Source organism: Dendrobates tinctorius, unplaced genomic scaffold, assembly GCF_039654945.1.
Source record: "Dendrobates tinctorius isolate UK_male_01 unplaced genomic scaffold, ASM3965494v1 ptg000164l, whole genome shotgun sequence".
In the NCBI taxonomy this organism is placed as follows: domain Eukaryota; kingdom Metazoa; phylum Chordata; class Amphibia; order Anura; family Dendrobatidae; genus Dendrobates; species Dendrobates tinctorius.
Window position 1 is genome coordinate 1,822,546 of NW_027361831.1, and position 14,955 is coordinate 1,837,500.

Consider the following 14,955-nt stretch of genomic DNA (forward strand, 5'->3'; position numbering starts at 1 on the left):
ATCCTGGTATATCTGGGTATATGGTGGGTTGACTGAGAGGGCCTGCAAGTCACTAACTCTACGTGCCGACGTTAGAGCTACCAAAATGATGGTTTTTAGGGTGAGATTTTTAGTTGAAATCTGCTGTATGGGTTCAAACGGCTCCTTCGTAAGGGCTTCCAGCACCAGATTTAGATCCCATGGAGCTATTTTTTGGTAAGGAAACTGGCCTAGATCTGTGGCAAGATTTTATGAACCTGGCTACCCATCTGTTTGCCGCTATATTGCAATTGTATAATGCACCCAGCGCTGAAACCTGTACCTTGAGGGTATTAACCGCCAGGCCTAGCTGTAGACCTGCCTGCAAGAACTCCAAGATGGACTCGATTGGGGGTTCTTGACCTAACGGTTTTCCCAGGAATTGTAGAAATTTCTTCCACGTCCTGCCATATATGTTGGTTGTTATTGGTTTTCTACTTTCATTAGAGTAGTCACCAACCCCGGGGAAAAACCTTTATCTCTCAAAAGCGCCCTCTCAAATTCCACGCCGTCAGATGGAACCCCTTGACTTGTTTGTGGAATATCGGCCCCTGAGCTAATAAATCTGGAATTTCTGGCAGTACCCACGGGTCCGAGAGAGACATCATTTGCAGTAGTAAAAACCACGGTCTTTTTGGCCAGAACGGGGCTATGAGGATTACTCTGGCTTGCTCGTCTCTTATCTTTTTTACCACTGCCGGGATTAACGCTACTGGGGGAAAGGCATAGCTCAGTTTGAACAGCCACGGGATTTGCAGAGCGCCTACTGCCCACGGGTTTTCCCCTGGGTTTAACGAGCAGAACCTCCTCACCTGCCGGTTGTTTTTGGTGGCAAAGAGGTCGATCACTGGCTGCCCCCATAACTGTACTATCCTCTGGAATATTACACGATTTAAGGCCCACTCTCCCTGTTTTAACTTGTTGCGGCTTAGAAAGTCGGCTTGAACATTTTCTGTCCCTTTGATGTGTAGGGCCGTCAGGGAGGTTAGATGTTGTTCTGCTTTGAGAAAGATTCTTTTGGCTTCGTCCATTAGGGAGTTTGACCTTGTCCCTCCCTGGTGGTTGACATACGCCACTGCCACCCTGTTGTCTGACATAATTCGGACATTTTGACCCTGTAGCATGGGAATGAATGCCCCCAAGGCTCTGTTTACCACTCTTAACTCTCTTAAGTTGGAGGAAGCCTTCTGCTCTAGGTGACCCCAGGACCCTTGGGCTATTTGTTCTCTCAGGTGTGCCCCCCATCCCAAGGAGCTTGCGTCCGTCAATATTACATCGGACACGGGCCTGTGCCACAAAGTTCCCCCTGCTAAATTTGTGCCGTCTAGCCTCCAAGTGAGAGAGTTTTTCCCCTTTTCGGAAAGTTCCAGCTTCCCTTCTAAACGCCCTTTCAATCGTTTCTGGGCTGACAAGATTTCCGCCTGCAGTTGTCGGGTATGAAACTGTGCCCAGTTGACCGCAGGGATACAGGCTGTTAGCGTGCCCAACAGGGACATTGCCCTTCTTAGGGTCATGTGAGGTTGTTGTATTGCTGTAAGGGTCATTTCTCTCACTTTCTCTAGTTTTTTCTCTGTCAAGAGACAAACTTGACGGTCGGAGTCCAAGACGAAACCTAGAAATGTTTGTTTCCTTAGGGGTTGAAGTTTTGATTTCTTTAAGTTTACCATCCAACCCAGTCTTTGCAGGGTTTCTGTTATTTTCTCTACTTGATGTGAGCAGTGATGTTCTGAATTGCCAATGACCAAAAAATCGTCCAGGTAAGGCACCATAATCACATTGTGGATTCGAAGGAAAGCTGTCATTTCCGCTATTACTTTCGTAAAAATCCTTGGCGCTATGGAGATGCCAAACGGAAGAGCTGTAAATTGAAAGTGCCTGAGGTCGCCCTGGATGTATAGGGCTACCCTCAGGTATTTCTGGTATTCTGGGTGCATCGGGATGTGGCGACCAGAAGCTTGCGATGGGGGCAGGGACAATGGGGACGGTGAGCGACCCTCCTGAGACGCCATTGTCACCCCTGCAGCCGCTTCTGCTCCTTCTTTTATGCGGTGAGTGAGCCCCTCATTACCCCTCCCCCCAGCGACCGCCAGCCGCTTCTCCTGCCCGGCGCCATGACCGTCGCGTCCTGATGACGTCAGGGGTCGCGCTCCCACGTCAGACGCCGGTCTCTGCCCCCGGCTTCCCCTGCATGCAGGGGAAGGAACGGGCGCGCGCAGGGGGAGGGCGGCACAGGGAGGAACCTCCGAAGGGAGGACATCGGAACGTGCCCGCACGAACCCGGGGCCCGTATGAGGAAAAACCCCGGGGACTGCGCTACCAGCTGCCGACGGCCAGCGTCGCAGGTAAGCCAGCCCTGCCTTTTTACACGCCGGGACGGCCCTGGGTCTTTTCATCCTGACAGGCACCGCCGCTGTCAGAGGGATTCCTTTCCAGGACAGGAACCCAACTGAAGCGGGGGGGGGGAGAGGTGCCACCCCTTATGTTTCAGTAGGTTCCTGTCCTGGCGGGGCGGATCCCTCTCATGTGGTGCTGTCATGGGTGAAGGGAAAATCTTTTTTTCTGTTTGTCTTTTAAATATGTGTGTATGTGAAGAGTGACACAATAGGGGATATAAAATATGGGAACATAACTACAATATGGGTACGTAGATGGGGACATAACTACAACATGGGGACAGAAGTACAATATAGGGACCTGGATGGGGACATAATTACAATATAGGGGTAAGAATAGACAACATTACTACAAGAAGGGATCATGATGGGACATTACTACAAGAAGAGAACCAGAATGGGGGGCATTACTACAAGAGGTTTGCCAGAAATACTATATGATGCAGATTGTAAGACAATATGACTGTATGTGGCCAATTGGGGAAAAAAATTGTTACCATTTAAAAATAAAATTCAAAGTAAAACGCATGAAAAAATATTTTGCCACTAAAAATGCTATTTTATATATAAACTAAAGTAAACCAAAACAAAAAAAGTGCACTTTTGTTATCGCATTCACCAATTATGACCCAAACTATAAAAAAATAAAATTAACCCTACAAAAATATTCAAAAGGTTTATTAAAAAAATGGTATCATGAAAAATGTCACTTTGTCCTGCAAGGAATGCAGCCCCCCAAATTCTAATTTTTTTCTGTGTCGGGCCCCTACGCCCAGCCGAGCTTGAGACCCTTGATCTAGATCTACTACTGAAAGTACAATGTGTTACGGAAAAAATAAGCTGAGAATCACTGAGATCAGAAGACACATCCAAAGTTATTCCCACATAAAGGGACATGTCTGATAAGAATAATGGGGCCTGGATAGGAACACAAAACTGGCTGCAGGAAGGGAATAAATCAAAGGATCTTGGGTTCTAACTGTTGTAGACAAAATAAGGAGACGATAGACAACATCCACTAAAATAATCTCACTCAGTCCCGACAGTCTTCTTCAGTAATGATTTGGCTTCTTGTGGTTAAATCTCTGGACGGACATGGCAGCTTTTGGCAATTCAATTCATCTTACCCCTTGATGACAGGGCAATTTTTCACTTTTGCACTTTTTTCCTTCCCCTCTTCAAAGAGCAACGGTATTTTTTTGTGTTTCCTTTGACATTGCCATGTAAGGGTTTCTTTTTTCTGGCAAAAATTCTAATTTTGGATGACACCATTCATTTTACCATATAATACAAAATTACAATTAGATTTTGTGAAAAAACATGTAATTCCTATGTTACTTAATTTTTTTTTTTTTTTTAAATTTTACGGGGTTCATGCACGGTAAAACTCACCTGATTAATTCTCCATGTCAACAGCAAAACGGAGATACCAAATTTGCAGGTTTTTTTTTCAAGTGGTGAAAAATTGTTAGTTACAGAAATTCTTTTTTTTTAAGCTATTTTCTGAGACCCACAATGTGCTAATTGTGAATCAAAAAAATTTTTCTCGACACCTTGTTATACGTACCTTTTTGATATCTGTCTTGTTTTTTTTTCTTCATCCCAGCATTTACCTTACAGACTAGTTAATGTTTTTATTTTGACCAGACTTATAGCTGCGGGAATAAGAAATAATCTTTCTTAATTTTTTTTATTTTTAAATAGGAGAGAAAGGGTGTGAGTCGCTTAGATTTCATTTTGTTTTTATAATTTTGAGCGGTTTTTTTTTTTCTTTATCTTTTTCAGTATGATACCGGAGCACGAGCGCACCAGGGAGCTTTCCATTTACATACAACTGTCAAAAATTGGAGGTCAGCTCTGGCTATTGTTAAAAGGGGCGGAATCCGAGCTGAGTTTCATGAAAACATATTACACATGTAAAAAGAACTTACTAACATAGTCCAATCCTAGCGTGTCTTTAATAACAGACACAATTGCCTCTGTCTTATGTCTGACATCTAAATGTAAGACCACCAGGGAACTGCAGACTCCTAGAGAAGGCAGTGACACATCCCACAATCAGACATATTAGACATAGGAAATCTGTAGAAATAGAATTCAGGGTAAAAGAAACAAATGGTCATAAAAGCGAAGTTTGGCCAGAAACACTGGACTTGGTCTTGTAGGGACCCTACCAGCTGATTCAGAAGCACAGAAGGGAGAGAAGGTAGATTTATTCAGTAAGATGCCAGGATTCTAGGAATGCAACAGTGTCATTACCCTCCGCTTTCTCTTAGGGGGATCACCATGTAGAGTAAACTTTTCTCAACAAGATTTTCTAAATGGTCAGCACTTTCTACATACACCATCCTTTGACTTTGTAGTTTAGAGATCTGAGCAGCTAAGGGACTACATGGTCTAATTCTTGAAGGTAGCATGGATTCTCCAGCTTTTACATTCTGACTGAAATGGATTTCACTCCAAAAAAAGCTCCATCAATGCCCGAAGCAACAGGGCCAGTTTAGGATGGAGCAGGAAGAAGTGGATTAGTGGCAGCATGGTGACTACTTGATTGTGATACGGCCGGACTACAGCACTAATAAAGCAGCCGCAGCCAGTGACCGAGAAGAATCTGTGACTTCTCTGTATTTAGTGGATCCTACTCACCTGGGCAGTTATCTGTAGGAATCCCCTTATTCAGCCGCTCATCACTCCTCACATATGTCTCTGTAGTTTTATTATGGGTCAAATCATTATCCTGAAACAAATATTGTAAAAGTCACTGACAGATGGAGAAGTGACATCTATCATTAGCTCTAATCCTGCCATCTCCACCGTTCTCATTACACAAGTATAAAACATATAATACTGGTGGATAAAAGAAGACTGAGCACAAGACCTTCACAGCTATCTACACATCATAGGGGAGATCTCATGACACCTTCTCTCCATCTACCTGATGATCCTGAGGAACATTGGGATCTTCTTGTTTACAGTCCTGTGGAAGAAGAGGACGGGGACATCTCTCTGGTGTTGTCCTCTCACTGGATAGATCTGGAGGAAACACATACAGGGACTGAATTCATTCTTAACATACAGAATTATAGGACGTGCGTATTTAGTCCTGTCATTTACCTGGTGATGCGAGGGGCTGGGGAACCTCCATCATGACGTCCTTGTACAGATCTTTGTGTCCTTTTAAATACTCCCTCTCCTCCATGAAGTAATGTATGGTGACATCCTGACACGTTAAAGGAACTTGACAAGTACAATGATACTGTCGTCTCCAAGATCTCCTGATAGGGCTACTGAATAACAATAAGGGTTACAGGTTCGTTGGGACTCACCAGGAAATAAGAGACAGGCAGGGAACCTAACCAAATAAAACATATTTTGGAACACAGACAACAAGCAGTTTCTCCCTCGGAGTCGGCAGCTGAATACGTTTCTCATAGACATCTTCCATAACGCTAATTCTCGTCTCATTTACCGACACTGGAATCGGCATTAGCAATACTGCAGGAGATATTCATTACACGTGACATGAGGAATAACTACTTCATGGTGAGGACGACATCTTCATCTCCTGCTACGGCTCTAGAAACATATCTGGCCAGAGTCCGTCACTGACTCCATCACCACATGCATGAATGTCTCCCGTGTTCCCTGGGCTGTAATTTTTGTGTGTCCGATCAGGCATATGATGTCTGTGTTACACAGCCGACATCTATGTGTAAGTGCAGCAACTGGAGCTAGCTCCGATCACTGCAATTTAATTATTTAAATATTGCCATTGACTGTGTGCTGCTGATACCTCCCAACTTTTATAGACCAAAAAGAGGGACAAACCATGTGGCTGCGACCTTTGCATTTATTTTTTGTTTATTTACCGGCACAGCAGTCAGAACTTTCTCATCTTGAGGGTATGTGCACACGTTGCGTATTAGCCTGCGGATTTGGCTAAATCCGCAGGTAAAATGACCTGCGTTTTACCTGTGGATTTAGTGCTGATTAGCCTGCGGAGTTCCCCCTGCGTTCTGACACCTGTGGATTCCTATAATGGAGCAGGTGTCAAAACGCTGCGGATCTGCACAAAAGAATTGACATGCTGCGGATTTAAATCCACAGAAAATCCGCGCTGAAAAATCTGCAGCATGGGCACAGCATTTTTCATTTCTCATAGACTTTAATGGTACTGTACAATGAAGCAGAATCTGCTGCGGAACCGCAGGGCCAAATCTGCGGATCCGCAGCAGAATCCACAAGTGTGCACATACCCTTATGTAGCGTCACTATATGACATCCGGCATTTTGGCGTCTGTAAGGTCGTGTTCACACGCTGCAAAATGTGGTGTTTTTGTTCTCTACAAGATCCGCACCAAACTACACAATAACAATCTTCTCTGATTATTCATTTTTATGCCTGTCTCCTTATTTAATGTTTTTTTGGTAAAGATTTAAAGGGAATCTATCAGCCCATTTTTGGACTATCAGCTGCCGGTACCGCCATCAGGGGCTTATCTACAGCATTCTGTAATGCTGTAGATAAGCCCCCGATGTAACCTGAAAGATAAGAAAAATGAGATAGATTATAATCACCCAGGGGCAGACCGGTTTTGGTCCAATGGGTGTCGCGGTACCTCCCATCTTGTAGCGATGATGTCATCTTTTTTGCTTCCCGTCGCGGCTCCGGCGCAGGCGGAGTACTGCGGTGCGCAGGCGCCGGACCAGGTCAGAGAAGTCCGGCGCCTACGCACAGCAGTACTTCACTCTGCCCTCAACAGAGCAGATAAAGTACGCCTGCACAGGAGCCGCGACGGGAAGCAAAGAAGAGGACGTCATCGCTACAAGATGGGAGGTGCCGGACCGGACCGCGACACCCATCGGACCCAAATCGGACCCGCAGTGAGTATAATCTAACTCGTTTTTCTTCTCTTTCAGGTTACATCGGGCGCTTATCTACAGCATTACAGAATGCTGTAGATAAGCCCCAGATGGCGGTGCCGGCAGCTGATAGTCCAAAAATGGGTTCACAGATTCCCTTTAAAGCAGTGTTTTAAATGTGGTTTTCAGGGTACAGAAAAGCTTTGGTTCTGCAGTTTCTTACATGTGTTTCTAGTGTTTTTTTTTTTTTTAGACTCCACATAGAAGTCTCTAGAGGGCAACTAGTTTTCCCCAAGGGGCCTCATGAGAGACCGTATTGTTGTGGAGGCCGAACCAATGGGCTGAAATTAATTCTCTTCTTTAGTAATATTAACATATTAATTATAGTATAATAACATTAGTTGTATCACTTATTATTGAGCAGAATTCACATCTCCCTATATACAGTATAAACTCACGCACAGCTCGCTATTCTTGGTATGAGCCTCCGCACAGCCACAGCCCACAAAGCTACAGACCAATTATACACAGTATGAGCCCCTGCACAGTCAAAGCCCCTCCTATATACCGCATGAGCCCAGACAAAGCCACTGCCCACCTATACAAAGTATAAGCCCCAAACACCCTACACACAGTATAAGCTCATACACAGCTCCCTATACACAGTATGGACCCCAAACAACCCCCTATATAAAATAAGAGCCCCCATTCAGTCCCTTTTATATACAGTATGAGACGCCCTATGTGCAGTATGAGCCTCTATGTAGGCTCTTATATACAGTGTGAGCCTGTTGGCAGCAGATTATTCAGGATACTCTCCAAGCGTGTGACAACAGAGCTTCTTTATTCAGGAACAATATATGATAAGATTAATAGATCAGGAATAAATCTCTTGTGTGTCTCTATCTGTGCAGCATCTACAGCAGGCTGCTTCTCTCATACACAGACACATGAAAAACAAGAAATACAGTCACATGCTCTCCCTGTGTGAGTCTCTGGGAGTTTGTTTTTTATTTGCTCTAACTTTATAAACAGCAAACAAATCTAGCAACTAAACACTCAGACTGGAATAGAGACATAGCACCAAACATATTCCAACACGGCCTAAATGTCTAAGCAAAGTGGATGTGATTCCATGAAAATTCCTGCAATGCTTCGTCTAGAGACGCCGCTGACCTGTGCAGTTCTGGGGCATTTTCTCTATAGATTTCTATGTGAAGACTGAAAAATAAAATCCACCGCTGTATTGCTAGTGCAGAAGCCAAGCTGTTCTGTGCTATTAAATACGCTGCTTCACATCTGCACCAACATTAGAGGAAAAGACACAAAAAGAGGAGTTAACATTCCCCCAAAATTCAAGAATTAACGCAGCAACAAAGGAAAACTGCATTTACCTGCCGAGATCTCAGAACTAATGCACAGGATGCAGCAAAGCCATATAATAAAGATGGCGGCAACACAGGAGCAAAATACTGAGGAGACAACCACTCCCAGCCTGCCGACTCATGGAGGGGGATTGCTTAGGCTACTTTCACACATCAGTTTTTTGCCGTCAGGCAGGATCCGGCTATTTTTTGAAAAAACGGATCCGGCATAAAATTTGGAGAACTGTAGAAACGGATCCGTTTTTTTGCTGGATCCGTCTTCTGTTCCTGGGGGCTGGCCAATTGGATCTGAGCATGCGCAGACTTAAAAAAACCGGATCCGGTGGCTGGATCCGTCTTATTCTGGATCCGGCGCATTCCGGCGCCCATAGACTTTCATTGTAGCAAAAAGCTGGAAGCGCCGGATCCGGCGCTTCCGGCTTTTTCGCCGGAGACAAAAAACGTTACAGTAGCCGTTTTTTCCAGACGCCGGAATGAGACAAGTTGCCGGATCCGGCAAAAAACGGATGAAACGCAATGCCATCCGGCACGATCCGGCGCTAATGCAAGTCAATGGGGAAAAACTGGATCCGGCATTGCATTTTGCCGGATCCGGTTTTACAAAAAAAAGCCGGATCGCACCTGAAGGCAAAAAACTGATGTGTGAAAGAGGCCTTAGGAGTAACAACCTACCATTACCTCATATATATTATATTTAGGTTTTTACACGATAATTTTATTCCAGGTGCAGCCGAGCCCATCAATGTTGGCCTTGTAAACTCGGGTGTCTGTCCTCATGGGGTGTACTTATATAGTGCTGGGCAGTTGCCTAATCTAATAATATGGGTGTCACTAATAGGTTGTCAGCCAGACACACTGCGCCACCTATGTGTGACCAGCGCACTATACAAGCCTTTTTGTGTGCAAGTTTAACCCCTTCACAACATGACGTATTTTTACTTCATATGCTGTGTCCCTAACTTTGATGTGGGATCCGGCGATGAGCCGACATTATTCCCTGCATGACAGCTGATTTATACTCATATTAAACTGTGCGCATGAGGCAAGGCGGTACTGTAGGAATATTATACTGTGTGCGGGAGGGATGATGGTTCTGGGGGAACATTATATTGTGTGTAGGGGTGGCTGAACTGTGTGTGAGCATAAAACTGTGTGTGGGGGAGAGTGGTACTATGGAAAGATTAGACTGTGTGTGGGGGGATGGGGGTACTGGGATAACATACTGTGTGCGGGGGGGATGGCGGTACGGGGGGAACGTTATACTGTGTGCGGGTGCATGATGGTACTGGGGGAACATTACACTGTGTGCAGGGGGATGGTGGTACTGTGGGAACATTATACTGTGTGTGGGGGGATGGCGGTACTGGGGGAACATTACACTGTGTGCAGGGGGATGGTGGTACTGTGGGAACATTATACTGTGTGTGGGGGGATGGCGGTACTGGGGGAACATTATACTGTGTGTGGGGGGATGGCGGTACTGGGGGAACATTATACTGTGTGTGGGGGATGGTGGTACTGGGGGAACATTATACTGTGTGTGGGGGGATGGCGGTACTGGGAAACATTATACTGCGTGCAGGTTGATGGTACTGTGGGAACAATATACTGTGTGCGGGGGGATGGCGGTACTGTGGCAAAATTATACTATGTGCGGGCATGGCTTTACTGTGGAAATATACTGTGTGTGGGGGCCAAGAAAGTGGCGCTGTACTATGTGAGTAATACTTGTTTCCTTTTTCCTGTCTTTCATAATTGTCTCAAATGAATAGGAACAAAATAAAAGATATGATTCTTAGATAATGGCAACACAAAAATACGCTCAATTGTCTCAGTACTGAAGGGGTTACTGCCCCCTGTGCCCAGTAACGGGGAATCTCCAGCACCTACCTCCACCTGCAGAGCCGCACTCCACATATATGACTGCTCTGTGCGCACAGGACCTGGGATTGTGTCATGTGATCGATACAAGAAAGCTCAGAGCCCGCACTATGAGGCCTTATTCACACGTTGAATATTCGGCAAGTTTTTTACCTCAGTATTTGTAGGTCACAACCAGGAGTGGGTGATAAATACAGAAGTGGTGACGTGTTTCTATTACACTTTTCCTCTGACTGTCCCACTCCTGGTTTTGCCTTACAAATACTGAGGTAGAAAACTCCCCAAATACTCACTGTGTGCATGTGGCCTTATCTGTACAGGTGCAAATACGCTGCGGCCAATATACAGCCATGTACACACGGTGCGTCAGCACACTGCGAATAATGAACACATGGCCGCCACTATTACTATACCCGTATAACACATGAGGGACTTGGGTAACATTTTTGGGGTGATAGAGCCGTCCGACCACCACAAGCTGTGCCCAATGTGGAAGGTCCCGGACCCCAGTGACTCACCTCTCTGTGCTTACCAAGGCCTCATATTGGCAGGAGAAGAGATAGGAGCCATGTCTGACTGTGATTAACACCAGTCTGGGGTAAGCTGGGTGGGTAAAGGTGCACAGCCCCGGGGGGCCACACCCACAGTGTATTAACACAAGAGATCCAAACAAGGACCCACAAACCTCTAGAGGTAAAGTGATATGTAGGTGACCATACACACTGTGCTCAGTAACAGAAAAACACAAAAAAAAATGAAGAAAAGCCGTGTGTGAGGTGGATGGAGAGGAGCAATTTGTTTGTGAAGTGGATGGGGCAGAACCGTGTGTGTGCAAGGAGACCATGGAGGAGCCATTCATGAACTGAGTGGAGCCGTGTGTGTACAAGATGGATGGGATGGAGCCATGTGTGGACAGGGTGGAGCATTGTTAGTGTGATGTGGATAAGGCAGAGTCATGTGTGTATGAGGTGATAAGATAGAGCCATGTATTAATGATTTGGATGGGGCAAAGCCAATTGGGTATGAGCTTGTAGGGCAGTGTGTGCGGGGTGGCACCATGTGAATACTGGGCAAGGTTTTATGTTTATTTTATCCTCTCTCTGACAAGAGACTTTCTTTGACTGGGACAAATTCCCTTTATTGATTTGAGTAAGTATAACCTGGAAAGGGGGGAGGAGAAGCAGCACTATCTATGTGTAGTAAATGTGATGAAAATTTATCAAAGGATCACATCCTGTAAGATTTGTATGTATATTGTATGTATATTGGAGAAATTACTGTTCTTAGTTGGATATTTTAATTTTTCTAGACAAACAGTAAATTGTTATGATGTTCATCAATTGAGTTATATATACATGTATTTTTGTCCACTCTGAATGTTATTTACCCACCACATGAATACATAAGAGGATAGCAATGATTGGATCCTCTTCTTGGGAAACTCCACTTATGTGAAATAGGAGCAGGTATAAGTAGGTTATATGGGGCATTATTTTGTAGACGCCTGATGAAGGCTTATCTAGCCGAAACGCGCTGTTTAATCTTGTGTAACTATTGTACTTTTTAAATAAAATACTTTAACACGGCCCACGTTGGTGTATAAGACTCCATGATGATTATATTTCGCTATTCCTTGTATCTGGAGACCTCAAACAACCATCGGAAGCCCCTCTCTGGATCATCACTTACTCTCTTTATTGATGTGACGCAGAGATTTCTGGTCTCATAATAAAACCTTTTCTCTGCTAGTTCCATAGATTGTAAGTGTGGCGCCCCTGAGGCTCAGTCACCACAGAGGTACTGCACCTTCTGCTAAGGTGTAGTGCCCCTCCATCCAGGTAAGGTGGGAACGCCTTTCCAGACTCCAACACCCGCACCCCACACAACAGGGTAGTTCTGCACAACCACAAGCGGCTTTGTACTTAGAGAGTAGCAGAGCACCTTTGTGGTTCCCTGCTTGGAACACTGGACGTGCTGGGAGGTGGGTGGAGTTAAGAAACATAAAAGAGTGGGAAACTGTAGGATGACAGGTCAGTCTGACAGAAGGTCAGGCGGGTAGGAGCTCCCTTGGGCGGGAGTGAGGATCCCTGGAAGAAGGGATGGAGGAAGGAGGGCTGCAGCTGTCTCAGTGACCTGATCCAGCTGGCACGGGAAAGTAAAGCAGGTGGAAAGACGTAGAACTGAACCTAAGCTTCCATAACAAAGAGAGATTAGTACGGAACAAAGGAGTAGAGAGAACAGAGAGGACGTGGGTTGGAAGAGGAACCCTGCCTATAGGTTCTCAGCGCAAGGCCAGGGCCCGGTCCCCGAGGTTGTATGGACACTTATGGTTCTGCAGCAGACACCGGTGGAGTAGTTGGCTGTAAATGCACTACTCCCATCTAAGACTTGGGGAACAACAGCAACTGGATAGAGAGCTGGGACTCAGGAGAATGGAGTCCCCGAAGCAGGCTACAGCTGTCTGCTGTACAAGTAGAGTTCTTGGGAACATCAGTCAGGAGGAATTCCAGTGTAAGGCCAGTTTCACATTTGCATTTAGGGCCGCAGCGTCGGCCTGCGCACGGCCACTGCTAAGCCCCGCCCCTGCCACGCCTACACCGGTAGCTCCGCCTCCGGCCGCATGACACTACATGCGTCATGCGTCCCCTATCTTTATCACTGAGGATGCAGGCTGTGCGCAGTATGCGTTTGGAGGTGCCTGCGTCCTTTTGACGGTGCGCCGAGCGCAACTAAATTGCAACAGGTTGCGTTTGGCTCTGGTCGGCACACCGTCAAAAGGACGCAGGTGCCGCCAAAACGCATACTGCGCACGGCCTGTGTCCTCAGTGATAAAGATAGGGGACGCATGACGCATGCAGCGTCATGCGCCCGGAGGCCGAGCTGCCGGCGGAGGCGAGGCAGGGGGCGGGGCTTAGCGGCGGCCGTGCACAGGCCGACGCTGCGGCCCTAAGCGCAAATGTGAAACCGGCCTTACTCAGTACTAGGAGATCTTTACACTTTAAGGCGCTATAGAGGAGTCGTTCAGAAAGGTACATGTTGGCGGAGTGCTGGAGAGGAGAATCCTAACTTGCCCGAGGGGTTGATTGAATCTCTGACCCGGAGGACATGGCACGGAAGTGGGCACTACAGACTGTGAGTAAAGCCTTCGAACTGCATGCCCTGGTGTCCTCAGTTCCTTCCTGTGTCCGCCTGCCTGGCACTGCTACATCCCCTGCGCCAGATACTACACCATCTAAGTGTCATCATATCTACACTGCCCTGGGGCTACAGCTTCACCTGTGGGGAGCTGCACCATCTAGGCTGCAACACACCACCAGCCCCAGAGGATCTGCATGCAGTGTCGGCCTAACATCTCACTTGCCGAACACCACAGGTGGCATCATGAACTATTCATCTAATTATATACCACCATTACATTCCCCCTATTGCTTGGGCGCCCAGGGCCACGGACCGGGTCACCGCTGCTGTGACACATCCCCCTGACACTGGCCCGGTACCGAGTACCCCACAGCCCTGAGAGGGCGACCCATAAGCTTGCGAGCAGGGCCCTGACTCCTCTTGGTTTCTATTGATGTATGTCATTATTGTTATTCTGTAATGTCTTTCATTATCTGTACAAGTCCCCTCTAAAATGTAAAGCTCTGTGAAATATGTTGGCACTATAGAAATAAAATTATTATTATTATTAGTGTGGGACCTTAAACTCAGTCAGGAGGCACCAAGTACTTATATGGAGAGCAACGTTTGTTTTCCAGCCCAACTGTCTGCATTCTGGGCCAAGAGTATTTATTGTGGCAGCCTTCCATCAGGTGAAGAAGAATCTGCCTCCTTGATTGGCATCATATCACAGTAAGAGATCTGAGGCTATGTGCACACGTTGCGGATCCTGCTGCGCTGTACAGTACCATTTTAATCAATGGAAACTGAAAACCACAGTGCACATGGTGCGGAATTTTCCGCAAGGATTTGCTGCGGTTTCAAAACCGCAGCATGTCAATTCTTTGTGAGGATTCTGCAGCGGTTTAGCACCTGATCCATGACAGGTGTCAAACCGCAGAAAATCTGCAGATAAACCACTGGTATTTTGACCTGTGGATTTACCTGCGGATTTTCCCGAATCCAAGCGGACAAATCTGGGTCGCCCTCGCACACCCAGGGCAGCGGGGGTACTCGGTACCGGGCCGGTGTCAAGGCGGGAATGAGTCACAGCAGCGGTGACCCGGTCCGTGGCCCTGGGCGCCCAATATCAATGGCGGTGATGTTAATGGTGTTAAAGTTTATTAGAATAGTTTGTGACGCCACCCGTGGTGTTTGGCAAGTAAGATATTGAGCCAACGCTGCATGCAGATCTGCTGGGACTGATGGTGTGGTGCAGCCGAGATGGTATAGCTCCCCACAGGTGGAGCTGTAGTCCC

At 46.4% G+C, this 14,955-nt stretch overlaps 1 protein-coding gene across 1 annotated transcript in view; it reads right to left on the reverse strand.

Annotated features, from left to right (window-relative positions):
• The window catches only part of LOC141052981 (uncharacterized), a 98,954-nt gene that overhangs the window by 14,451 nt on the left and 69,548 nt on the right, over window positions 1-14,955 (reverse strand). Inside the window, 4 exon segments of the mRNA XM_073550309.1 lie at window positions 5,058-5,148; window positions 5,347-5,444; window positions 5,526-5,698; window positions 11,059-11,464. Of these exon segments, the coding sequence (XP_073406410.1) occupies window positions 5,058-5,148; window positions 5,347-5,444; window positions 5,526-5,698; window positions 11,059-11,464 (768 nt within the window).